This window comes from Brachyistius frenatus, unplaced genomic scaffold, assembly GCF_029030835.1.
Source record: "Brachyistius frenatus isolate BFR_SWC_R1_liver_20210118 unplaced genomic scaffold, ASM2903083v1 Contig_18, whole genome shotgun sequence".
Classification (NCBI taxonomy): domain Eukaryota; kingdom Metazoa; phylum Chordata; class Actinopteri; family Embiotocidae; genus Brachyistius; species Brachyistius frenatus.
The window spans coordinates 4,746,871-4,771,793 of NW_027210617.1; the positions used below are offsets into that span (position 1 = coordinate 4,746,871).

At 42.3% G+C, this 24,923-nt stretch overlaps 3 protein-coding genes across 3 annotated transcripts; 2 read left to right on the plus strand and 1 right to left on the minus strand.

Moving 5' to 3' along the window:
- Positions 1–451: 451 nt before the first annotated feature.
- On the minus strand, positions 452–6,174 carry mpnd (MPN domain containing). The gene is made up of 13 exons (XM_069695012.1): positions 5,930–6,174; positions 5,244–5,446; positions 4,859–5,080; positions 4,291–4,390; positions 4,137–4,215; positions 3,942–4,038; positions 3,787–3,859; positions 3,605–3,681; positions 2,781–2,949; positions 2,005–2,075; positions 1,789–1,878; positions 1,600–1,692; positions 452–1,498 (listed from the first exon to the last, which is right to left on the minus strand). The coding sequence occupies exons 1-13, from the start codon at positions 5,931–5,933 to the stop codon at positions 1,412–1,414; spliced, it is 1,365 nt and encodes a 454-aa protein (XP_069551113.1). The 5' UTR covers positions 5,934–6,174; the 3' UTR covers positions 452–1,411.
- A 1,269-nt stretch (positions 6,175–7,443) lies between these two features.
- Positions 7,444–19,159, plus strand: mutyh (mutY DNA glycosylase). The gene is made up of 25 exons (XM_069694643.1): positions 7,444–8,271; positions 9,025–9,093; positions 9,171–9,337; positions 9,519–9,715; positions 9,856–9,940; positions 10,106–10,225; positions 10,483–10,555; positions 10,797–10,926; positions 11,480–11,557; positions 11,638–11,790; positions 12,358–12,544; positions 13,107–13,237; positions 14,434–14,473; positions 14,562–14,635; positions 14,751–14,792; positions 14,881–14,952; positions 15,160–15,273; positions 15,398–15,495; positions 15,588–15,732; positions 15,853–15,940; positions 16,037–16,219; positions 16,534–16,679; positions 16,766–16,915; positions 17,930–17,980; positions 18,576–19,159. Exons 1-25 carry the CDS (start codon positions 8,072–8,074, stop codon positions 18,720–18,722), a joined length of 2,940 nt encoding a protein of 979 aa, XP_069550744.1. The 5' UTR covers positions 7,444–8,071; the 3' UTR covers positions 18,723–19,159.
- Positions 19,160–19,362: 203 nt separating this feature from the next.
- On the plus strand, positions 19,363–24,870 carry elovl8b (ELOVL fatty acid elongase 8b). The gene is made up of 8 exons (XM_069695014.1): positions 19,363–19,576; positions 19,652–19,709; positions 21,441–21,628; positions 21,713–21,793; positions 21,962–22,018; positions 22,111–22,225; positions 22,824–22,951; positions 23,053–24,870. Exons 2-8 carry the CDS (start codon positions 19,652–19,654, stop codon positions 23,215–23,217), a joined length of 792 nt encoding a protein of 263 aa, XP_069551115.1. The 5' UTR covers positions 19,363–19,576; the 3' UTR covers positions 23,218–24,870.
- The last annotated feature ends 53 nt before the right edge of the window (positions 24,871–24,923 follow it).

The following is a 24,923-nucleotide window of genomic DNA, read 5'->3' on the forward strand; positions in this document are numbered from 1 at the left end:
ACAGGGTCAAAATCATACACGTAATATTTTGTTGAATGTCTTTTAGCAAGTTACACCTTGACCAGTTGTTTGAAGTAGCCATCGACGAGCCTCCGGCAGGATTCTGGTTGGACGTCTGACCACTTTTCTCAGCAGAATTGACACGCTTTAAACAAATCTGTTGCTTTTTTTTGGGGGGGGGCACCGACTCAACTTTGAAGCACATTCCACATATTTCCAGTAGGGTTGATGTCAGAAACCGACTAAAAGCCCCCAAAAAAGTACAACTTGTGTTCCAAATTCTTTTCTATCAAAGATGAATGTTGTACACTTATTCTGCCCGAGAGAACGATCAATTCAAAGAAGTATTTCAAATACCAATATTGCCCTGACATTCAAGTGCATTATAAATACATGTAAACTGTATATACTGCGTATTTACAATGAAGTGAACAAATACCAGCCAGTCGTGTTTAAATAGTTCCAGTGTGTATATTTTAATGCTCAGTGGATCATCAATCAGCAGGCTTAAGGCAATGCTCTGTCCTCACACGTGTGTGTCACACAGTCCACAGCTAGTAATAAATACAGTACAAGGTAAAAGAGAAAGCAAACATCTGTCCGAACCAACAGGACTCGTGTCTCACATAACCTGACAGGGAGACAGTAGACGGGCACACACACGCACACACGCACACACACACACACACACACACACCTGTTTCATTACATGAGTGGACTTAATCTGTATGGTACAGCGGATTTACTTGCACCACACGCAACCCTTCAATTTGACAAACATTCAGTAAACCTATTGCAGAGTACAGTTTAGGTCAAACACAGACACCTTTGCATAAGCTGCTAATGAACTGTAGTATTTTTGTTTTTGTTTTTTTTGCCCTACTTGTTTTTACTTTTTCCCCCACCACTGTTCCATTGGTTAAGTCTACAAAGGCAATTACAAGACATTAAGAGTTTACGTTGTACATATCTGGCAATATCTGCTCACTCTGCAGGATCCCGACAAAAATAGGCACATAGGTCCATGTGGAAAAGGTCAGAGGCCGGTGAAGCAGCTTGATTTCTTCTTTATAAAATGGTTCTATGTGATGTCCTTCTGTCAAATATTGGTTTTGTTTGTCCGATTTGATGCTGTTTGGGTTTCAATTGTATTTCTGTGTGTTTTTGTCACTGGTAAATACCACCTACTATCACAGATGTAGCACCCCAAGAGTCACTCAAGTGTTTTTGAACTCACAATAATGCTGTATAAAAAAATAAATGAAGTACCACTCAGGCATGAGAGCATTCAAGGCATCTACATGTCTTCCGAGCAGGTTTTACATCTTGCGCCCGTTACACCCGTTCCGGCAGCTCTGCAAAGAAAAAACGGGTCTGAAGTGGGACGATCTGAGACGGAGCGCCGACACGCTCAGATCATGTGGCACAGCTGACTGTAGACATGTTCTAAGATCTGAGAGTAGGCCTGGTCTTTGGGGGCATGGCAACTCAGAGAGCCCTGAAGAGGAAGACAAGCAAGGTCAGCCGCGTCACTATCTACTGTATCATCTTGTCAACGTATGAGGCGAGCTGATTTTGGTTTTCTTGAACTCATCCTACCTTTATCTTGTCCATCATGGTCGTGTCGGGACACCAGTGTTGGTTGAACTGGACGAGGTCGGGAGCTGCTCTGTAGTAGTCGACCAGCAGGATCTGCGTAGGAATTACAATGAGCTTTTTCTAACCGTTTCAATTTAAATTGAGGTTTTCGACAGTATCTCCGCAGGACTGAGGCCGCAGTATCAGTACCATCTCGTTAAGAACGTCACTGGTGAGGAAGTTGTCCTGCACGTAGGTAACCTCGACAGCCACTGGGATGCCGTGGTCATTAGGCCGTTGCTGCAGAAAGGGAGAAGACGTTTAGCAGAAATCTGTCAGTCGTAATTAACACCTGAACTAAGTGAAAGAGCCGTGAAATATGTGGGTAAGAGGTTTAAAATCGAATAATTATGTCTGTGTCCTAACCTCCGGTGGCGGTACGACCCAGAATGGAGTTATTGTGGAGGCCACACCTTGATTTCCGTGATAATATGGACCTGAAAAAGAGAAGCGCAAATGACCTTCAATCTGCCTTGGAGAACTAAGATTCGTGACCGTGATGGTGCCTTCACATGCCACGCCAAAGTCTGGAAATACAAGTTGTTCCGGATTTGGAAATTAAATGTCCCATTAAGGTATTAATTTTAATTTAGCAAAAGTCAGTTTGGCTCAGTTCCTACTGACTTATGATCCTTTCAGCACTGCAGAATGAGTTGTTATTTGTCTACTGGAACTGAACGACGTACCCACTTTGCATCCTTTACTCTGTTTTGCCTGAAAATGACTGCAAAAAAAAAAAATGAACAATGAAAGTCACGTTTATAAAGTGAAGAATGACAGCTCCCGTTTCCTTCTGTCTTCACACCTTTTGTCGTGAGTAACACAAGAACACGGCGGCTTTGTAACCGATCTGACAAGTAGCGTCTCGTCTCACTCTTTAATCACCACTGTGTATAGCTGGCTCGTTACCTGTCTGCACTACTTATTACCTGTTCATCAACTGTTTTGTCATCAGTCATTTTATCTGCTGCCACCTCATCGCAACGTTATTCCATTCCAAAATGAAAGTTTTGGACAGCAAAACTCATGGGTCACTGTTTCTGATACTGCAAAACACCAATGAGTAAAACCAGATAATAATAATAATAATAATAATCGATCACATCATCGTAGTGCCCCACTGTATCCACACAGACACTCACCACAGATGATGCCCAGGCAGGGCTGGAAGCCGTTGTTTGAGCCCTGCAGCCTCAGCTGATGGTCCATCTGGGAGTCGATGTCCTGCAGCGACGGCAGGGCCGGACCTCGCGGGTGACTGTGGTACCAGCCCACCAACGACAGCCCGCGCATGAACAGGTTCTGACAGATCTGGAACAATGGTAAACATTGAAACACACTGGTTGGAAAAAAAAAAAAAAAGTGTGAGGTTGGTAACGCTTTAAATGTTTGTTCCACCGGAGTAAAAAGTAAAGAGAGTGGTTCGTTTTTATGGACGTCGTCAGGTCACAGAGGAAACTCGGTGATGATTTTAAAAAAATGATTTGGGCAATGTTCAAAAAAAAATAAAATCTGCAGAGACCTAAAATGTGATATTCAGTAACAGTTACAGTTTGGCTTTTAGTTAAATGTCCCAACTGCACGGTTTCTGCATTTCATATTCAGTACAGTAACGGTTCATTTTCAGCACCTAATATTACAGTTTAAAAACGGTGTATTTCTATACTTTTGCACATGTTAATGCACAAAACCGAAGCATGCCGACTATTTTAAGACTGTTAACAGAATTGAGCCAGACTTTAAGCCGTCTTTAAGTGCAGAAATGCCAACAACCTTTACTTCCCAGTGATGGAAATTCAAGAGTTTGTTCTTTAGTTTCTGGAGAGAAGCTTCTTGACAAGTGTTGGCTGCTGAGCTATCCCGGGCTACAGGGAGAACTTTTTAAAGTGGGTGTCTTTCACCTTCAAGTTTCCTGAAGTCACGCATGCTCCTCGTGCAGACTACTGATTCAGTGTTGGTGTGTTACCTCCTCCTCAACAGCAGAGGCCGAGTCTCTGTCTGCCAGCCTGGTCCGACAGGGGAAAGCCCTTAAGACTGTCAGCACTGAAACACGGCAAAAGGAAAGTGAGCTTCACTTTGATCTTTTAACGTGTACAGTAATACTTTATAGCGGCTACTTTCTTATTCCAGTCACATAGTCGCACTCACGCTGCGTATTGGTGTCCCACCGCCCTCCGAGGTATCCCACCACCTCACTGGTGGTCAGGTGACAGTGGAAGTCCTACGGAGGACAAGAAAACCAGGTTCCATCGTCCTTAACTATGTCGTCCATATTCCCTCCTTTAAAACCAGTTCGCACTTACCATTAGCAGCAGTACGTTACTGGACACGGCCACATTGAAAGGCTGGAATCTGTTGATGGCTGAGAAGGCTGACAGCTCCACCAGCGTGTGCGGATCTCTGAGGACGCAAGCGTTCCAAGTGTCCGTCACACTCTAAGTCACTTCACGCACAGTACACTGAACACACGGTGTCAAGCTGTATAGACAAGGTGGTACCTGGCGGCATCTCTGGTGCCCAAGGTGCAATATCTGACAGGAACTCTCTCTCTGTCAGTTCTCCGAGAAACCATCACGTCTGGAACACAGTAGAGACGGACATTAGTTTTCCTCCCTTGTTCAGAGAAGAAAAGAAAAGACAGCTCGATTATACCATGCAATCCAGGTTTGCTGTTCTTGTTCTTCTCTTCAGCCTGCACGGCCGTCTTCCCTTCCTCCTCGTCCTCGTCATCATCCTCCTCACTCACCAGGCTCTAGCATCACAAGAAATGAACATATAAAGGACAATTGAAGGTTCGTAAACACACCGGTATATATTCATTTTATTATACTGAATTGTGTATTGTTAAACGACACCACAACGGAGACTTATATGTTAACAAAGTGCCGTCCTTTTTCTTCTTACTGATTTCATCATCCCTCTTTCACGGTCGGTGATGTCATTGCGTTTCACCGCTTCTCTGCACGTCACCCACGGCTAAAAACCAAAAGTCCACCGAGTTGACCAGCTGTTCTCCAGTTTGGGCTGCACTATGCTATCAACGTGTTTAAAGGCTTCGTCATCCCTTCCTTTAACCTCGAAACAACTCCTTTTTTTTTTTGTCTCAGTACTGAATCTGTGGCGAAGGACATTTTGGTCTTTTCACTGTTTAAGTCAAACTTCGGGTCAGGGTGTTCGGTGGACGCGTTGGACGTTACAGATTCCACCGTCCGTCACTCACCATGTCTGCGCTGGGTTGATACTTGTGCAGCCAGGTGGTTTTGTACTGGACCAGCTTCTGGCCCCGGTAGCGCACAGACGCCCAGCCGCAGCCAGACTTCTTGGCCGGGTTGACCAGACGTTTACAGTGTGTTGCCCAGGCACTGGGGGAGTTGAAGATCTGGCCCGTCTCCACCCATCGGATTTTCCCGTCATTCAACAGGTCTCCCACAAAGTTCTTACCCTGTAAAATGTGAAGGGGAGAACAAAACAACGAGTGCGTGTTAGTTTAACTCTTTAAAGCCACTGCTTGGTGTATTGCGACCTCCGGGTGCGACCATCATACGACATCTCTATTAACAATGAATAACGTCGTTCGCGTCCCGCCGCGCTGCGTGCGTTATCACCAGATAGTGGATGGCTAACACGCCGTCCCCCGGCTCCACCAGGCCGTCCTTGAGCAGCACCCTCAGGGTGATGCCTCGCCGGGTCAGCAGGGAGCCCCGGCCCGAGCTGGACCGCAGGTCCGCCTCCTCCCCTCCGCTCAGCTCCTCCTCGTCCTCCTCGCCTCCGTCCTCCACCACCTGTGGAGAGCTGGGTGGCTCTGAGCCTGCGAACATTCACACATGGAGGATCATCAGGTTCGGCTGGCTGCGACGAGTCGGCGTCTAAAACAAAACCAGAGTCCTGGCTGCTTATGCTGCACGGGTTTAACGTGGCCTCCTGTGAAAGGTCGTATTACCCGGTCTTTAAAACATCTGCACATCAGCAGCAAAAGTCGTCGTAAATGTCCCATTATTTTTTTAATTCTAATGACTTTCTAATGAAGGCTTCAGTTTAATGGCTGCCAGCAATCCCCTCCTAATTGCGGCGCGCTAATAATGATAGCTATCCAGTTATTGGCGAAAGGAATCTCCAGAGGGACGAAATAGCCCAAAGATAATCTAAATTGGCATTTCATTAATTACGGCTAAGCTACGCTTGGCCTTTGTTTCCACCTCCCATTAAGGCTGTGTCCGCAAGAAGAGGCCCTGCTCCTCCTCAGTTAATTTCCTCCAGAATCGCAATTAAAGCCCTCTTTCATTCTTCTCACCCATATCTCTGAAAGCGCCTTTAAAATCCAACTCGGTCCGAAAGCGGCTCCTTTTCGGGGCACTTTGGGGGGGCTGCGCGGGGTCTGAGCTGCGGGCGGATTTTCACAGGATACCACTTCGCCGGGACTAGCTCCGGCTATTATTCAAAACCATAAAATGAAGGCGTCTGCGGCTCTGCAGTGTAGTTTCCTTGTTGTGTTGCTTTAATGTCAGTTCCCCTCCCCTTTCTTTCTCCCTCTCCCCGTCCTTGTCACTCTCCCTTGTGTTCTCCTCTACGGGTCCGTCTGACGCGCCGCCGTGCCCGCCCGGAGCCTCCCTTTGCCCCCCCCCCCCAAAATATATATATATATTTATATATATATATATATATATATTTACCAGCTTCTTCGCGAAACTGCACCACAACCCCCCAAATAACGCGGCAGCGGAATCGTGCGAGGACGAGGAGCGATCTGAAACGTGCTTAATCATGTCAACAATGTCGCGTTAAATGTGCGTTTCCTCCGGAAAAAAAAAAAAAAAAAAAAAAAAACACCACCCGAGTGTCGCTCCGTGCAAGTGAAGCAGCAGATTAAAAAAAAAGTGCGTCCTGGAGATAATGGGACGTTTGCGCGTAAGAAACACTGAACGGGAGCCGTTTTGCGTGGTGTTAAAACGCGACCCCCCCCTGCTGACACTGTGTTTATTCTGTGGGTTTCTTCACTACACCGAGACGGTCCCTTCTTCTTTATCTTCCGAAAAATCGGCACATTTACCGGGAAGCAGCCTGCGGAGGGCAGCAAACCTCCAGCAGTCCGACTTCCGCTCCTTCTTACCCCACCTGGTGGCTGCACGGGCGGGCGCTCATCTCACTACGACCAGGCCAGCTGGAGCCTCCACAAAAAGGGTGGGAACTGACCAAGGCGCTATGGAGCCTACTTTGAGTGTTTCCATTTGATGCTACTTCATATTTCCACTTCAGAGGGAATTCTTGTATTATTATTTTTTCCATGCACCATTTATTTAACAGTTTAAATGTGGCTACTTATGGATGAGTGGATATTATAACAAGCTTTTTTTATAATACAACACGTTGTTGAAGATTAAACCAGTGGTTTCCATCTTGCGTCCAACCTGTCCGATAGGCTACTTTACCAAAAATTAATGATCTGATAAAAAGTTTAAAAAAAAAAAAAAAAATTGAACACAGATTTCTGTATTAAAACTTCGATTTTTGCTTCTTTCCTCTTCCGGTAATCATCTGACAACTCCTCAGATTTATGTTCCTGTATCTAAAACTGGATACGAAGTTGTTCAAACCAGCTCCGCCTGCACCGGCTGCAACAGTAACAGACTGATTACATACTGATATTTTAATATTCATAATCTAATGATGTAATACCTTATATAATAGTCGGTCAGAGGGACCAAACCATTATCTTTTAATGCTTAAAAACTACAAGTACTTTGCTTGACATTGGATTTTTCATGCGGGGCTTTTACTTGCAGTGTTTTTACTTTGCTACTGGCAATTGCGTACGAGCGAAATTTACACTCAATCAAACAGAAGTTTGAGGCACTTTGCTCGAGTATTTCCTCAAGCATCACCATCAACATTTCAAAGGACCATTTCAAATTGGTCTCAAACACATGCTGTTATATCATGCTAAACATCTGGATATAATAATTGTTGAATAGAAATACAAACAGCCCCTTATAAGATTGTTTAAACTGGACTTTGACAAAGGGCCCCTCTAACGGAAGTGCAATAAGATTGAAGTATTATTGCAGGAGTTTTTGTCTTGAACCTCAGCGGTGCAAATGCTCAAGAAATTGACATGCCCCAAATTACCAAAAGCAAAATTGAAGTGCCACTCAAGTGAGCCGGCGGTGAGGCCGCGAGGGCGCGTACGGGCAGAGGTTGCGCGGCGTTGCTAGGCAACCCTCAACTCGCTGACGTAAACGAAACGCGGAAAGCGGACAGACGAGGAGCAAATGAAGCCGCGAGAAATGACTTTTTTTTTTTGGAAAAGAAAGTTCTTTGGTTTATTGGAAGTCTTTGGCTAACGACAGCCAGCAGTCTGGTTCTGGTTCTGGTTCTGGTTCTTCTCTGCTGCTTCAGTTGAAGTTCGCCGCCGCTAAGATCAGGCGAACTAAAACCGATGTCAACAGAGCGAGCGAACATCGGCACCGTCCTCGGTTTTCTTGGAGAATGGGACCGCGGTGACGGGACGTCCCGCGGCCGCATGTTGAACACGTTTGTGACTCAAAACGCCGGGAAGACGTTTTATGAACTGGAGCTGGAGCTCGCACAGGTTGCCAGCCTCTTCCTGGCTCGACTCGGCACATGGATGAGACTCACGTATCCTTCCTCCAGCTGTGGATTGAGTTTACGTCACTGTTTGAATCACGTGACAATTTAAACACGCCGCAGCCTTTTCTGTATTACTCACCTTTCTAAAGCACGATGTTAGCAACTAAACATTTTTGATCGACACGTTATATATCTTATATTATATTCATTCATTCGATTCAACCTTTATCTTGACGACTCACTGGCAGCATGACCTCACTTTCAATGATCTAGTTCAGAACAATAAATACACACAGATAAACAAGCAACAAAACAACACATTTCAAAACAACAAGTTTTAACAGCTTGGTGTTTTGTAACCACAGTTTTAAACTGATCGGGAGGTACGGTTGTGTTAAGTTTGAATGTTCATTGCTTCATTTATTCCAAGTGTGAGCAGCGCAGACACTAAAGGTATTTCTCCAAAATCCAGTATTTGCATGTGGGACTTTGAGCATCAGCTATTCACTTATCGATATTTATATTTTATACAGAGCAAATTTAATTGCTTTTGTATAAGATGGCGCTGTGTAAGTCAATTTAAACTAAATCGATACCCAAAACCATAGTCTTTGGTGTGTATTTATTCTCTCTGCATGAGCAGGGGGCTAATTATTATGATAGTGATAGTTACTTTTTCCTTGTTCTTTGCTGTACACTGTATGTTTACATAAATACATTTTAGAAATAGGTCCAATTGGAGTCATGGTTTCCCTGCTCTGGGATGTCAGTGTAATCCACAGTCCTTCACTGAATGATCAGATACATGTCCGGGACACACTTGGGACTTCAGCTGAAAGCCATTGGGATTTTTCTGTCTTCTTCTACCCAGTGAGCGAGCTAAAATGCTGCATCATAAGCTGTAAACTGCTGTATCGTTTAAAAACAATTTTGTTCACATTCCTCAGTGATCAGTACCTGACGGAGTTCCTGGAAGATGGAGGCGTCCTCACTCTCTTGGACATTTTGAGACACCCTAAGACCAAAGAGGATGACAAGGCTGAAACCCTCCGTTTACTACTCACGCTGTCAAATGCTGGTCGCAAGTACAAAGAGTTTGTCTGTGAAAGCCACGGTAAATTTCACACGTGAACAGCACACTATACAGTACGGCTTTATTTTAGCTGAATTTACACGATATACAGATCAGCTGTTTTTAAAACGATATACAAAAGAGGCTTCTTGCTGTCCTTTTTGTTTTTCCTGCTTTCTTTTTGCACTCTATTTTTTTTAATACTTTTTCTGCATTGTTGCAGGTGTGAAAGTCACAACAGAGTGCCTGGACATGTCAAACACAGAGGAAACCCAGGAGACAGCCCGGGCACTCCTCGAGTCCCTGTCCCACGGAAACCCTAAATATCAAGACCAAATCTACAAAGGCCTGATCGCCCTCATGGCTTGTGCCTCCCCGAAGGTCCATAAACTGGTGCTGCACACCTTACGCACCGTTCAGGTAAACCCACAAACCCACAGAGTCTACACAAAGCCACATGGTACTGCAAACACGTGCATTGAAACCTGGTCTGTCACACACTGGAATAGACTCAGATATTTCCTGTAAACAATAGCCTGGCTCCATTTATTCTGTCTCAGATGAAAATGAAAACAGCCCATCACGGCATTGTAGAGCCTCTGCTTGATCTGCTCAGGTCCCTGCACCTGGATGTCCAGGATGAAGGTCAGTAGATAAGATGCCTACTCGGGGCAAACTTTTATTTCTTTCTGGCCATAGTTGTTTTTTTATGCTGAATCTTTTGCACGCTGTGAAATGGCAATGGGAAATTCCTACCCTGAAATAAATGACAAGCCTCAAATCTTCTCTCTCTGTCCATCTTTCTGACAGCTATTAATCTGATCGTAGACCTGACGTGTTATGATGTGAAGGCATTGCTGCTCACTGGACTGGTGGCTCTGCTGAGGCCCGTTAAAGAAGAAGTACAGCAGCAGCGCCAGATCACAGAAGGTTACATTTTAGTCTGTTATAGCAGGCTTTGAGTAAAATTGCTCCTTAAGACTGATCAAGATGGGAAGCGAGACCACCTTACTATGTTTAAAAAAAAGTTGTGTTTATAGATTAGATTTCTGCAGTGTCTGAGACAGATAAAAAACAAAATTGCACCAAACTCATCAATTCATGAGCTACAATTTTGTTAATGAGGCCTAATTTCTTACATTATCATTAAAACATGTTTATCTTTGACATGCATATAATACCATCAGAAGCTGAGGTGATCCTGATGACTGGATCTCTGCCTGTGTTTGTACAACAAGCTGCTGCTGCTAAAACTATAAGGTACGGACATTAATCACAGGTCACATGTCGCATACACATCAAACCGTACTACCTCAAAATATTGCATTGCTCAACTACACAATAAACAACAACAACAAAATTTCAGAAAACCTGTTATGTTCATTTTGTTAAAAAAAAAGAAAAAAAGAAGATGAATCATGTTTTTATTGTATTTATTTTATGTTTTGACAGTTTTATCTGTTGTCTTACCATAATTATTTATTTTTCTGATGTGTTGAAGGTTGCTGGCTGAAAAGGATGAAGATCTTTCTCGGGAGCTTCTCTCGCTTCGAGTCATACAACATCTTCTGTACGCGATGGGCAACAGAGAACACGTTGATGCTCAAGTACAAGCCAGCCTTGCTCTGGAGGTACGTACATGCTTTCATATGCCCATGCATCGCGCAAACACACACACACACACACACACACACACACACACACACACACACACACACACACACACACACACACACACACACACACATGCAAGTTTCCTTTCGAAATACAGTCTATGACGATTTCTAGACCACATGTGTGGTAACTATTTGGCACACATAAAAAAAGTCACTGAGTGGCTTCTATTCTGAGATTTTAGAGATGATGCATATTTCCAATAAAATGGACCACTTAGTAACAACAGTTCCAACTTATTCTGCAGTAAATGACACTGATTTGTGTTGGAGTAAATCCAATTGTTCTTCTCTTATGTAATATTAAACACTGAAACTATGACATATATAGAGGCGGGGATATCTTAAAAGTCGGACTGTACAGTATAACATCTGTGAGATTTGTCACTGTTTCTAATGTATTTCTGCATCACTTAACTCCAAACACACATCCATCTGCAGACAGACACATACTGTTCATTCACACCGATGCTCCTCATAACTCTTCATGTCTGCTGTCATCTCTGTCTAGCACTTTGTCCAGTCGTTCCCACCTATTGAGGAACACGTGCAGAGAGCCATGGGCAGTGCACTGTTTGCATCTTTCATGGTAAGATGTAATAATTTAGAAAAATAACATAAAGTTCAAGCTGCTAAAAATCAGTCCCTTTCTCCTCTCTCTTTCTACAGAACAAATCTGACACTTTGTACATGAATATGGATAGGACACAAGCAGAAATCCTGCTGTCAAACCAGGTTAACATAACACAGGGTAATGACTGTTATCTGTTTCTTGCGAACGCTGGTCAAAAGTTTCTTATTTTTCTCCATTTCCTGTACTATGTGAGAATAATTTATTTGTTTCTTGTCAATCTTTGTTTTCCAGTTTTCCATGGTGACAAATCTGATGGTTGACCGGAGCAACAAATCATGCCAGAAATTTGTGATAATACTGTGTATGTTTTTTTTTTTTAAGTAGGTGTAGGCTTTGATGTCTATTTTTTATTTGTTGAATAAAGAAGAGTTATAAATTTAAATTTATGAATTTATATATAATAAATGCACTATTGTTTATGCCAAGCTTTTTCACTGAATTAAGACGTTTTGGTGGTAGTATGGTTTTGATCTATCACAGGGGAAAATATTCTGACGTTTCTTTTCTTATTATAATTTTCATTTTCGTTATTTTCAATGTTATAAAATTACCCTTGAATTCATGGTAGACATAATAAGGGTCCCTAATAATCAATATGAACATATACTTGCGCACAGAGAAACCTTTACATAATTTTCAATTAAACCCGCCCACCGGAAATGGCGTTACATATACGTCTTTAGTTTCCTAACAGCTCATTGGACGAGCAGCATCCGCCCGTCCCGAACGTGGCGGGAGCCCAAAAGTAAATCCAGGAGGTAAACAAGGCTGTCCCTGCTGTTCGGACAAAACTGAGCGAAGTCGCTGGAATAAGATTTTCGACTATGAGCAGGTTACGTTCAGTCATGCGTAAAGGCAAGAGAGCCGGACTGGAGGTGGTAGAAACAACAAGCCCGAAGCGGAAGAGGTCAAAGACAGCTGTGAAAGGAGGTAGTCACCATGGTGATGTTACTTAATTTATCCACATCGATATGAAACAACATGCTTGTGTATCCTGCAGCCACCTCGAAATGTACATCTGGACTCTGACCAGTTTAAGGATTACACGCATCAATTGAGATGAACAAAACCAGCAGCGGTGCAACCTACACAACAGCCTCACAATAAATACTGCTGGTTTTGTTTTTGTTTTTGCAGGGCAGTGTCAGAGCTGTGGTGAATTTTACAGCCACATAAATCACCACAGCAATGTTAAGATACATCCAACCTTTATCCAGTGGGCTCATGTATGATGGGAAGTTTCATACTTCTGCAGGGAATAACCTCTGAGTCTCTGCCAACTTCATTTCTCCACTTATAAAACAGTCACATACTTGAAAATGTTCATGTACGGCATACAAATCTGCCAACTGACACACTCCATGTAACCATCACAGAAAAATAAGAAATTTGACCCTCAAAGGGGATTTGAAAAATATTTACTAGCTTGAGATTCAGTGAAATTCCCTTTGTAAAGTGAAGCGTGTGTTTAGTTTGAGCGAGAATTGTGTTTTTGGTCTTTCAGAGGAAACCACAAATGGTTCCTCGCCATCTTCGTACCACACTTTCCCTGATCCTGCTGATGTCGTGCAGCTGCGCTCTCAACTCCTCAGCTGGTACGACAAGGACAAGAGAGAGCTGCCATGGAGGACTCTGGTAAAAAGAAACTATTTATTTTTACTGCTTCTGACATGAAAATGTGTCTTTATTTTAACACACATGCTTGTTTACAATAAATCCCATTCTATATGATTATAAAAGTAATCTTGTTTCAGAGATATGGTTACTGCAGCACACTAGAAAATGACTTATTTTGGGGGTAATTAGTATTTACATCTATTGCCTTTTATATTGTCACACGGCGGAAAAATAAAGCAATAGGTCACTGTACCTGCAAAGATTAGTGATTTAGTCAATTGGTTGATTGACTGGAAATTTATCACCAACAATTGGTTGACCATTATGAGTAATTATTTTATCAAAAACTGCTAAATTTCTCTGATAGCAATTTCTTAAATTTAAATATATTCTGCTTTCATTAATCCCCCATGATAATAATCTGAATATTTTTTGGTTTTGGACTGTTGGTCGGGACAAAACAAGACGTTTTAGTCTGCACTTTGGGCTTTAGGAAACAATGGTCACCATCTTTCACCATTTTCCAACATTTTGAAGACCAAAGAGCAAATAAATTAACTGAGAAAAAAAAATCAACACATTATAAAAATAATCGTTACATGCAGTCCCGATAGTCAAAGTAATTATGTGGAAATTGGAAAAGATAAGTTTTCTTTTATCGAAACACTTGCAGGTGAGATGATATATCATCATTTATACAAATGAAGAATCAAGGACACGCGCTCATTTTATACTTTAAGGCTGCGTCCTTTCAGAATCAGTATCCCCGACATCAGGCAGCTGTTGACGCCTGAAGCGAGATGACCTCGGTCTGACAGGTACTGTTTATGTAAAGTTGCCGCTGGGCAAAGAGATAAGCAGCAGGATGCAAGCTACAAGGCTGAACTCCCATTACAAGAGAATAAACTGCTTCTAACAAACAAGGACATGATGCCAAGCATATAATGTGTGTATATATATATATATTGAAAATGTTACATATAAAATGTTATATATATGTTATATGTTATATATAATATATAACATTTTCCATTATGATTATAATAGGGCGAAGCAGATAAGTGCTTATAGGCATAAATACTTTATTATTATTACTTTAGTATCATTCAAAACGGTACTCTAAAAGGCCCTCATATCACAAACTCTTCACGCTCCTCATGTCAAGTTATATTTCTCACTAAACAATGTAAAAACAATACTGACTTCCTCTGCAGGCTGTGACAGAGTCGGACCTCAACATCAGGACGTATGCCGGTAAGAAAATGGATTCTTGACCTAATGCACATTTCTCTGTTTACTGCTTTGACTCTTTAAAGTGTCTGTTTTCCTTCCTGTTTTCCAGTGTGGGTTTCAGAAATAATGCTGCAACAGACTCAAGTTGCCACAGTGAAAGACTACTACAACCGCTGGATGAAGGTGTCATCCATCCTCTTGAGGCTTTGATTACTCTATAATCCTTGTTATGAAATGTAGTGAGCATGTGCAACACTACGCTATGTGTCATTTAGACTCTCTGTTTCTTGTGCTCCAGAGGTGGTCCACTGTGCAGGACCTTGCAGCCGCTACGCTGGAGGTGATTACTTAAATCAGCGTATATGGACGTGGTGAATGTGAAATGATGTTGCTTTCAAATGAAATCTGTTGATTTCACCGATGGGTAGGAGGTGAACCAGATGTGGGCGGGGCTTGGCTACTACTCCCGAGGCAAACGGCTGCATGAAGGGGCGCGGAAGGTCTGTACTGCGCTCGGCGACTCTGTTTTTCCTGCATCAGACATTTCTGTAGCTTTTCTCTGCAGTGTTGTCTGTTCTTCTTCATCACTCTCTCAGTGGCTCTGTGTTAAAAAAAAAAAAAAAAGGATTACAAAGGAACCGATGTGTTGAAGTGATGCGTGTGAGCTGTTTTATGTGTCCTTTGAGTGTGTTACTGCTTTGGTTCAGGTGGTGTCGGAGCTGAAGGGACGGATGCCGCGGACAGTCGACAGCCTGCTGAAACAGTTGCCCGGAGTGGGACGCTACACTGCTGCAGCTGTGGGCTCTATTGCACTGGGGCAGGTTGGTCATGACACACAAATATCTGCACCACAGAAAACTCTGAGGTCATACCTGATCACTCTACTCATCTATCATCTATCTACCTCATTTATCACTGACTGGTGGTTTGATCTCTGTTGCCCAGGTTACTGGAGCTGTAGATGGCAATGTGATTCGGGTACTGTGTCGCATGAGGGCCATTGGAGCTGACTGCACAAGCCCTGCAGTGACAGAGGCCCTTTGGTGAGATCAGCCTCCAGATAAGTTTGAGAATGACAAGCTTGTGATGACTTAAAATAAATATGCTATCACTTCTATTTTCTGTTGGATTTCAGGAGTCTTGCCAATATGCTGGTGGATCCAGAGAGACCGGGAGACTTCAACCAGGCCATGATGGAGCTGGGAGCACGAGTGTGCACGCCTAAAGGACCGCTGTGCAGCCAGTGTCCCGTACAGGCTCACTGCCACTCTTATCGCAAGGTAGGTGTGATCTCAGGTGGTGCCAATAAGAAATAGCTATGGTTTGTGAACACAGAAGACTAACATAGATCAGGAAGGTCAGGATTTCTTCAGCCGATTTGACTTTGTCTGTCTGTGCAGGTTCATGTTGAGCAGGAGCAAAACTCCCTGAAGCTTTTCGGGAAGCTGGACAGGAAGACTTCACACCTACCAGACATAGAAGACTGCAGTAAATTTCCTGCCTCGGCGTCTCTCCCTCAGACATCTACAGTATATAGTTAAAGTACCTCTCTCTCTCTCTTTCTCTCTCTCTCCTTGCTCTCAGTGAACGGCAGGACATGTCCGCTGTGTCCTTCGGAGCCCTGGGACGAGAAGCTCGGTGTTCAGAACTTCCCGAAAAAGCCGGCGAAGAAGCCTCCCAGGGTGGAGCGAACTTTGACCTGTGTGCTGACCAGGCCTGGAGAGGAGGGAGAGGATGAGTACCTGCTCATGCAGAGACCAAACAAAGGTCAGTGCCCGGCAGTGTTGCCAGTGGACGACAGGGACGATAATTAGACCAAAATTGTGTTTTTCTTCCTTCTACTTGAATCACTGAGAAAACTGTGGATGTGAGGAGTGATTAACAGATCTGGAATCAGGCTGTAATCCTGGTAGACTTTTCAATCATTCTGCAGCTTTATTTTCTATCAGTGTTCATTGTGAAAGGGCTTATCTTTTAGTTTTGAATACAGAAAAACTAAAATGGGAGAAAGTACATCTATTTGGTGGGGCTGCATGAATACAGTCAATATATGTAAGAGGTTTGTCTGTGTGTATTTTCAGGTTTGCTGGCAGGCTTGTGGGAGTTTCCGAGTCTTTTGCTGGAGGAGGAGAACTCTGAGATGAAACAGAGGAAGGCGCTGTGTGGTGAAATCAGCAGAATACTGGGAACCACTTTGACTGAAAGTCTCCTGCAGTATCTGGGAGAGGTGAGCTTCATATCAATCTATCATCCACTTTTCTATGCAAATAAGCTGTTTCTGTAATTGTACCGTTTTTGATTGGTTGTTTGCAGGTGGTTCACATCTTCTCCCACATACACCAGACTTATGTGGTGTACAGTGTGTGCTTGAAGGAGGGTGACACACAAATACAGACCGAAAGCACACAGTGGCTCACCAAATGTGCGCTACAGGAAGCTGCCGTGTCCACAGGACTGAAAAAGGTGTGTTTCTTTCTGCATGCTGTTTGAGTGTGTGAATCCCTGCGGTGTAAATGAGGTTTGAAGTACCAGCAACACCAAGAGAGGACTTGATAATCACTTATAGAAAGATTTTGCAGCAGCGGCCTATTTGTCCAAACACACTGTGTATAGAGCTATTTGTTGAAATTGAAAGCCACTGAGGGGCTGCTGTTTCGGTACTGTAGTGACGCATGCTTTTAATCAAAACACCCTGTTTCCAAAACTAAATTCCATATTTATTATGCAGATGAATTCAGATCAACACTGGCTGATCTCCAGCATTACCCACTGCCCTCAAACTGTTCCACAGAGACACAAAGCAAATAATCCAACAGAAATAAAAACATAGGGCACATTGCAGCGCACTATCAAAAATACTGAAAGCTTCCTCTTAAATCAGCCAAACCTGAGCTTCCTTAAATACTGACTCTCAAATACCCAAAAACGGAAGTACCACTTCGTGATCAGAGCAGAGTACACAAAAACTACACAAATATTCTGTACATGTATCAACACAAAAGTTATTGTGGTTTTTAGGTTGTCAGAAAATGTAGCTCAAGGCTGCAAATAATGAATATTTTCATTGTCCAATAATCTCTTGATTATTTTCTCAGTTAATCAATTAACTGTTTGGACTTTAAAATGTCAGAAAATGCTGACCAGTGTTTCACAAAGCCAAAGATTCAACCTAAAATATCATGTTTTGTCCTGACCAACCGTCCAAAACCAAAAAATATTCAGTTCATTATCACAAAAGACTAAAGGAAGCAAAATTTGTTCACTTTGAAGAAGCTGGAATCAGAGAATTTAATCTTTTCTCCTCATGAAAAAATGACTCAAAACGACAAATCAATAATCTAAATAGTTGGTGATGGATATTTTTTCAATCATCTCATCAATTAATCGACTAATCGTTCTAATGTAGTGTTGAGTCTGTTGTCGACGTGTTCATGTGAACGATCTAAGAGCGGTATCAACATGTTAACTCTCCTGCAGATTGTGAAGCTTTACGACTCTGTGGGCAGTCCAAAGGAAAAAACCTCCAAGGTAAAAACTTCCAATATATTTTTAAAATCCTGTGATGGAGAAAAATCACTATGTTCAATATATTTACCATTCTCTATGTTGGAAAATGTACTTTACTCCGTGTATTGACAACAGTCTCTCCTCTGTCATGTGAATGTGTCTCACTCCCCGTCTGAGTGTGTTTCTTCCCCACCCGGACATGTCCCCTCCCCATCCGAAGGACACACTGTCCCACCAGCCAGCATAGGCTGATTTATTTACTGCAAACAAGCTCAGAATGTTCCAGACAGTGTACCCATCTGGAGGTGTTTTTGTCTGGTAGTGTCTTGTTCCCATGAAGATAAACAGGAGTGCAGTTCTCATGCAAGGAGGGGAACCGAGGTATTAGAAGGGCGAGGAGATGAGAGATTGTTGTTCACTACTCAGCAGAGCTTTTGGAAGTGATGCTTGTGAACCCAAATGCATTTGGTCGAATAAACGGTTGCCTTTATTGTACCCGAGACCCCGGCTCTTGTGTCACAATAATTTACCTGACATCCTGTACAAATCATGTCACTTCTTCTGTAATCCCACACCAGCGCATGTTGCGTGTGTCTTTTGTCTTTGCTTTTCTTAGGACGGACAAAGGCGAAAGCACAAGGGCTTAAAGACTGACAAGAAACTACAGACCTCGAACAAGCACAAACCGAGTGCAGCTAGCAGCGGAGGCAGACAGCAATCACTGAGCTCCTTCTTCAAGACCGTTAAAGAGGAACACTGTTAGGGTCTCTGAGAGTCTGCATGGCTCTTTTCTATGCGTCTTATTGTCCAGATCATCATTACGACAGCATGTCCTATTATTACGGTACCATAGCCCCAGATTTTAAATGTTTAGACTTGTAGTGCATCAGCTGTGTGATTTTGTAGAAAATATTTTTGTAATTATTATGGACTGTATGATGTCACACTGCCTTTTAGAGTCCTGCAAACCTATGGCAGGATTTAAATTTGTTTTATGTCAGCCAACAACATTTTTTTTTTTTTTTTTTTACACCTAATATGTAAACATAACTGTCATGTTTATTACCAAAATAAAAAAAATAAAGGGTCGAGATTTATTTTCCAATCAAAACCCAGAGTACTGTTTCTCTATGGTTTTAAAAGTTATATTTTCTTTTCAAAGTATGTATCTGTGCGAGAAATGCAGTATTTAAAATTTATTCCGACACGTAAGCAACAAATAAAAAAATAGAAATCACATTGTCGGTTACATTTTGGGAGGAAACAGCGCGCCCGAGTGTCCCAGAGATGCAACCTGCCAAAGCGGGGGTGGGGGGGGACCCAGGAAGTGACCCAAATCGTCTCCGTAGTTTCTCCACTTAGGTTCGAAGTTACTCGCGTGGAAGAGGACTCCCCGTCGTGTTCATCCAGTCCGGTGAGCCGCCGTGACTCGGAGCGGCTCTGCTCCCCGTTGCGGCTGCTCGCTCCGGTCTTGCCTTCATTCATCAGTCGCCAGACGAGCCGCAGGCCGTGCTGCGAGTTGAACTTTACTCGGTTATATTTGACCAACAGTTAACAGACAAGTGTCCAAAGGTTTGTCCAAAGGTCGTCCAGCGCTGTCGCTGAAACTGTGAGCAGGTTTTTTGTTGTTGTTGTCCTTAACATTTGAGTGGTTTTCCTTTTCCTATAATGCTTTGAACTGTGTGTTTTCAGATGGCTTCTGCATGGCAAACTGTCCTGTCCGTACACCAGAGGATAGTGGACAATGGAGGTATTGATATGACGGCGATCCTTTTTTTTTTTTTTTTAAATTTTGCATATCTCTTCCTCTTGTAGAAGAGAATCGGCAGTTTCAGACAGCCTTTGTGTGTCTGTAAAGTGTGCGGGAGCTGCAGATGTACGCCTACTTGACCTCACAATGACTGCTCTGTGGCTTGCCACATGATTTGCCACCATGACGATTTTTTTTTTTTTCTAATGACATTATCTCGTTCCAGTCCTCTATAGTGTAGGTAAATCAAACTCGGGCCGAACAATGATCTTTATCTCAAGTGCACGTTAAAGAATATTTTTTGAAACCACATTTTGCTTACATGCTGCACACTTATGTGCAGGAGCAACTTTCACATACTGTGAAATCTTTGCATTTCTGTGCAGACTAAAAAGTACATTTATTTATATAGCTCCTCATCCTGCTCCAGGCAACCCAAAGTGCACCACAGAAACACAATTAAACAAACAAACAAACAAAAAAGTTAAAACATGACAACTAAAACAGGAAAACTAAGGAGGATCAAAGTCTACAAAGAAAAGCTAAAAAAAAAAAAACCATCATAATCATAAACATCAGCAAAAAAAATGAAAGAAATGAGAAAAAAAAGCAATTGGCTAAAAGCAGCTTTGCCAATTTTAGTTTTAGTCCTGAGAACAGCTAATAATCCCGAGCCAGGAGACCTGAGCCGGCTGCAGGATTCATACTTTAAGATCAGGAAAGTATTTTGGACCTACGCCGTTAATTAATAGTATTTTGATTTTGATTCTTCCAGAAACTGGAAGCCGTTGAAGTGATCGGTGAACTGGAGTTTTATGCTGAGTTTATTTGGTTTCCGTTACAACCCCGGCAGCAGCTTTCTGAATCAGCTGAAGCTGTTTGATTGGTGTCTTAGAGAGACCCGCGAACTCTCCTGTACAGCAGTCCAAATGCATGTACAAGTTTCTCTAGAAAGGGTTTTGACAACAAGTCTCCTTGCAATATTTTTGAGGTGGTAGAAGGTGAATTTTGTTATTGACTCTGTGACTTCTGAAATTCAGGTGTCGAAATAGCTGAGTTTTTTTTTTTTAACTTGATTTTTACTACTTAGTGACATACTAAACTCTATTTCTTTATTTCTTCCTTCTATTGTGCTGAATACAATCATTACAATGTTATCCTCATTAAAGCACTATCCTGACACAGCTCTATAAATTAGCGTATCATCTGAATACACGTGGTATGAAACCGTGAAATATTTGAAGATATCAGTTGATGGAAACACATAAAGAATAAACTGCAGAGGTCCAAGAATCGATCCCTGTGGGACGCTACACGTTGTTGGGAGAAGGTCCGATGCATTGACACAAAATGGTCTCTGTCTTGGTGGGATTTGAACTAATTCAGGACTATGTCAGAGAGTTCAAACCAGTATTCAAGTCTGTCGGTCACTGTGATCAACTGCTTAAAATGCTGCGTTCAGATCTAACGACACAAGAACAGAGACTTTACCGGAGTCAGTGTTAAGATTGTCTTTAAAACCTCGATAAGAAAAAAATCTCAGTATTGGGATGAGGTCTAAATCCAGACTGGAAATTGTCAGGATAGTTATGATCTGCCCAAAAGTTGTTACTTGTTTGTTTTTTTTAACAGATAAAAACAGATCGGTGGAATTTCGTTGTAACCGAGGCAGCTCCTTAATTTGTTGATAATACTTAAAAGTCCCTGACAGAGCTCTATATTATCTTCCAGACAAGAGGACGGACCCGTGGCTGCTGGTCTACTCCCCCGTCCAGGTGGCCCTCATCTTCCTGGTCTACCTGTTTGTGGCCTGGGCCGGCCCTCGTCTGATGAAACACAAAGAACCCGTTGACCTCAAATTTGTTCTCATTGTTTACAACTTCGCCATGGTCGGCCTGTCTGCATACATGTGCTACGAGGTGCGCGTGATCTGTTGCTTCCTCTTGAGAGATTCTTGTTTTTATAATATAAGTGGAGATACATGATTGCCTGAATGTTTTCAGTTCCTGGTCACATCCTGGGTCTCGAACTACAGCCTCCTCTGTCAGCCTGTAGATTACAGCAGCAGTCCGATGGCAATGAGGGTAAGAAAGCTTCTCACCGGCTCGTCACTGTGTCGCGTCTGTACGGACGTTTGATCCGTCGCACGCGTAACTGACGGGTTAAACCAATCCTGCCAGGCAGCTGGCAGTGCGGTTCGAAACATACGCTCACCCTTTTTGAATCCTGATGATGTAGTTTCCTCCCTCCAGATGGCCAGAGTGTGCTGGTGGTTTTTCTTCTCGAAGGTCATCGAGCTCAGCGACACGGTGCGTAGGATTTCAGACGTCTTGCGTCGTCGTTGACGTTCGTCGGTGTCGTGACTGTGACCGTCCGCTCTGCTCCTCTCTTTTACCTGCAGCTCTTCTTCATCCTGAGGAAGAAGAACAGTCAGCTGACATTCCTTCATGTTTACCATCACGGCACCATGATCTTCAACTGGTGGGCGGGAGTCAAGTATGTGGCCGGAGGACAGTGTAAGTCAACTGCTGTAACATTTTCATGGAAACACTCACTGGCACTGCCAGGATTGTATTTCATAATATGTACAAGAATTGCCCGCCCACTTGCAAGTTACCCTAAAGGCGTAAGTTTATGCCTTTATGTTGAACATGTGGAAAGGCTTAGATAGTGCAAATGGGTCAAAGCTATTTAAGGGTTCCTGTATGAGTTTATGATGAGGTGTTTGATGTTTAGAGCAGACCGAGGCGCTTTTGTATAGCCTTGTTTTTTTCTATTATTATTTTTTTTTATTACTGTATACCTGTGATATGTGTGTATATACCACCTCCCCACCTAGTGTAGGTCATCTTAATTCAAATATTTCAAAAAAATGCATGATTTATTAAAAATAAACATAACTTCTACCGATCATCTAAACCTATTTAATTTGGTTGCTCCATTCTTAAACCTTACTAAGGAAGAAAGCATGTGTAAAAAAATATTCCAGTATGATAAACATGATACACAAATTAAGATTTTAAGTAGGCCTATTTAAACCACCTTTTATTTATATTTCAATACCTTTTAAAATGTTTACGAACTGTTGTTTTGGCATTCCTCCGTTCCCGGCAGCGTTCTTCATCGGCCTGGTCAACAGCTTCGTTCACATTGTGATGTACTCGTATTATGGCCTCGCTGCCATCGGCCCTCACATGCAGAAGTACCTGTGGTGGAAACGATACCTGACGTCTCTGCAACTGGTGAGCGCCTCGAGCTCTGTATGACGGGTATTACACATGTACACAAACAATGTCTTCATGTCATAAAGTCTCATCTGAGCTCTTGTCGGCTGCCTCTCCAGCTGCAGTTCCTGCTCTTCCTGCTGCACACGGGCTATAACCTTTTCACTGAGTGCGACTTCCCCGACTCCATGAACGTGGTGGTGTTTGGTTACTGCGTCACCCTCATCATCCTCTTCAGTAACTTCTACTATCAGAGCTATCTCAACAGGAAGAAGCAGAAATAAGGAGGGACTTTTCAGTGAGTTTTATGTCTGCAGTACTCACCAGTGTCCACTAGAGGGCAGAACATGCCCGCAGTCTGAAGGTGTTTCTCAGGGTGCTCTTCATCATCTCAACAGTCGGACTCAGTCATTGAACACTTGACACATACAACTAATGTGAACAATTTGAATTTCTCACAGGAACAGGAATATATATAACGACATAGAATTTAAATCATTCGTATTTGAATTATAATTTCTCAACGTGAATAATTTCATATAAAAAAATTGAATCTGAATCACATCATTTAATTTGTACTATTTAACAAAATTAATAACATTAACATTAAATAATACATTTAATTTATTAGCTGAAAACTGGATATAATATGATGAAACCACATTTATTTGTATAAAAACTGTACTTGTTTTTGTTCCTCATGGAAAATTCATCCCTGCCCATATTTCCACATTCAGCTCTCACAATTCAAATTTTGTTCTTGAAATTCGTTTTGTGTCTCAGACATCCAGATCTTTGAAGGAATAGCGTTTAAGTATGAAAAGTACTACGGTTGCTCATAAATAGCCTACATAAGGCACTCTTAGGGTTAGTAATTGAAGCAGAAGTGGTTTGGACAGATTTCGGAAGACAAAGCGACACTGGAGGGATCATTCTTTCAAATTTGACAGGAGCAGATGAGCTGAAAGAGTTTGCAGGGAAAGGGACACTTTGTGTGCACAGGAGGCCTTCGTTGAACTGGATGCTGAAAAATACTAATTAGATTGAGACTTGTATTACTGTTAATAAGAAATGAGTATTTTCTGGATTTATAGAACCAAGGGCTGAAAGTTGTATAAAAATGACTGAATCATAAATGTGACAGAGCTAAATAAGTCTGCGAGTGCAACATAGAAGAGAGGCCACATCTTCTGGAGAAAACAAGAGCTTTAGTCTCTAAAATTGGTAATAGCTGGATTGTAGAGTCCTTTGAGACCAATAAAGTGCTACATAAGTGCAGACCATTTACTTCAATAGGACTACATTTCCCATAAACCCTGTCACTTTTTGTTTTTTTTCCCCCAGTCAACTGGCATGTAGTTATTTTTTTTATTATGGAAGTCTTGCCAACAGTAAATGAGGAATTATTTTTGTTGATGAATAAGTTTTGTTTGGAAGACTTACTTCAGCAGAGAGTCTAGCGTAGCCTACGTTTTTTCATTTAATCTTTTTTTTTTTTTTATCTTGCAAAATTGTAAGCTCCTGCAAATATCGCAGAGAATGCATGAATGTAAATGTCATGTAATTTCAAGATGGCAATTTGCTGGATGGACCGAGAAGTGATATGGACACAACAACAAAGGGATGATTCTGCCTAATTTGCCAGGTGCAGATAGGCAGAACGACCTGGACAAGGTTGCAGGGAAGGCGACGCCTTGCTCTGTTGCCAGCAGCTTAGGTATCGAGTGAATGAAGATGAGAAATGAACAGTTTTCAAAGTGTGTTTGGGAACATTATTTATGGAACCTTCGTCAGAGAACATTCAAGAACTGAATTTTAATTGTGATAACGGAACGTGAAGAGTTGACTTTAGAGAGAGATAGGACAAATAAATTCCAATTTAATGGCATTAAATGAATTAATTCAAAAAGAGTTTCAATAAATAACATTTCAGATTACGCTCTTCAGATTCATCTTTTCAATGCAGTTATTAGTTAGTTAAAGTTAAATA

Coding starts and splice junctions, on each gene's coding strand:
- mpnd (XM_069695012.1), bottom strand. Junction 3,682..3,786: donor GTGGGACACCAATACGCAGC/GTGAGTGCGACT, acceptor GCCGTGTTTCAG/TGCTGACAGTCTTAAGGGCT. Junction 1,879..2,004: donor GGGTCGTACCGCCACCGGAG/GTTAGGACACAG, acceptor CCCTTTCTGCAG/CAACGGCCTAATGACCACGG.
- mutyh (XM_069694643.1), top strand. CDS start 8,072: ATGTCAACAGAGCGAGCGAACATCGGCACCGTCCTCGGTTTTCTTGGA. Junction 9,094..9,170: donor TTTCTGTCTTCTTCTACCCA/GTGAGCGAGCTA, acceptor CACATTCCTCAG/TGATCAGTACCTGACGGAGT. Junction 9,338..9,518: donor GTTTGTCTGTGAAAGCCACG/GTAAATTTCACA, acceptor GCATTGTTGCAG/GTGTGAAAGTCACAACAGAG.
- elovl8b (XM_069695014.1), top strand. CDS start 19,652: ATGGCTTCTGCATGGCAAACTGTCCTGTCCGTACACCAGAGGATAGTG. Junction 22,019..22,110: donor TCATCGAGCTCAGCGACACG/GTGCGTAGGATT, acceptor TTTTACCTGCAG/CTCTTCTTCATCCTGAGGAA. Junction 22,226..22,823: donor GTATGTGGCCGGAGGACAGT/GTAAGTCAACTG, acceptor CGTTCCCGGCAG/CGTTCTTCATCGGCCTGGTC.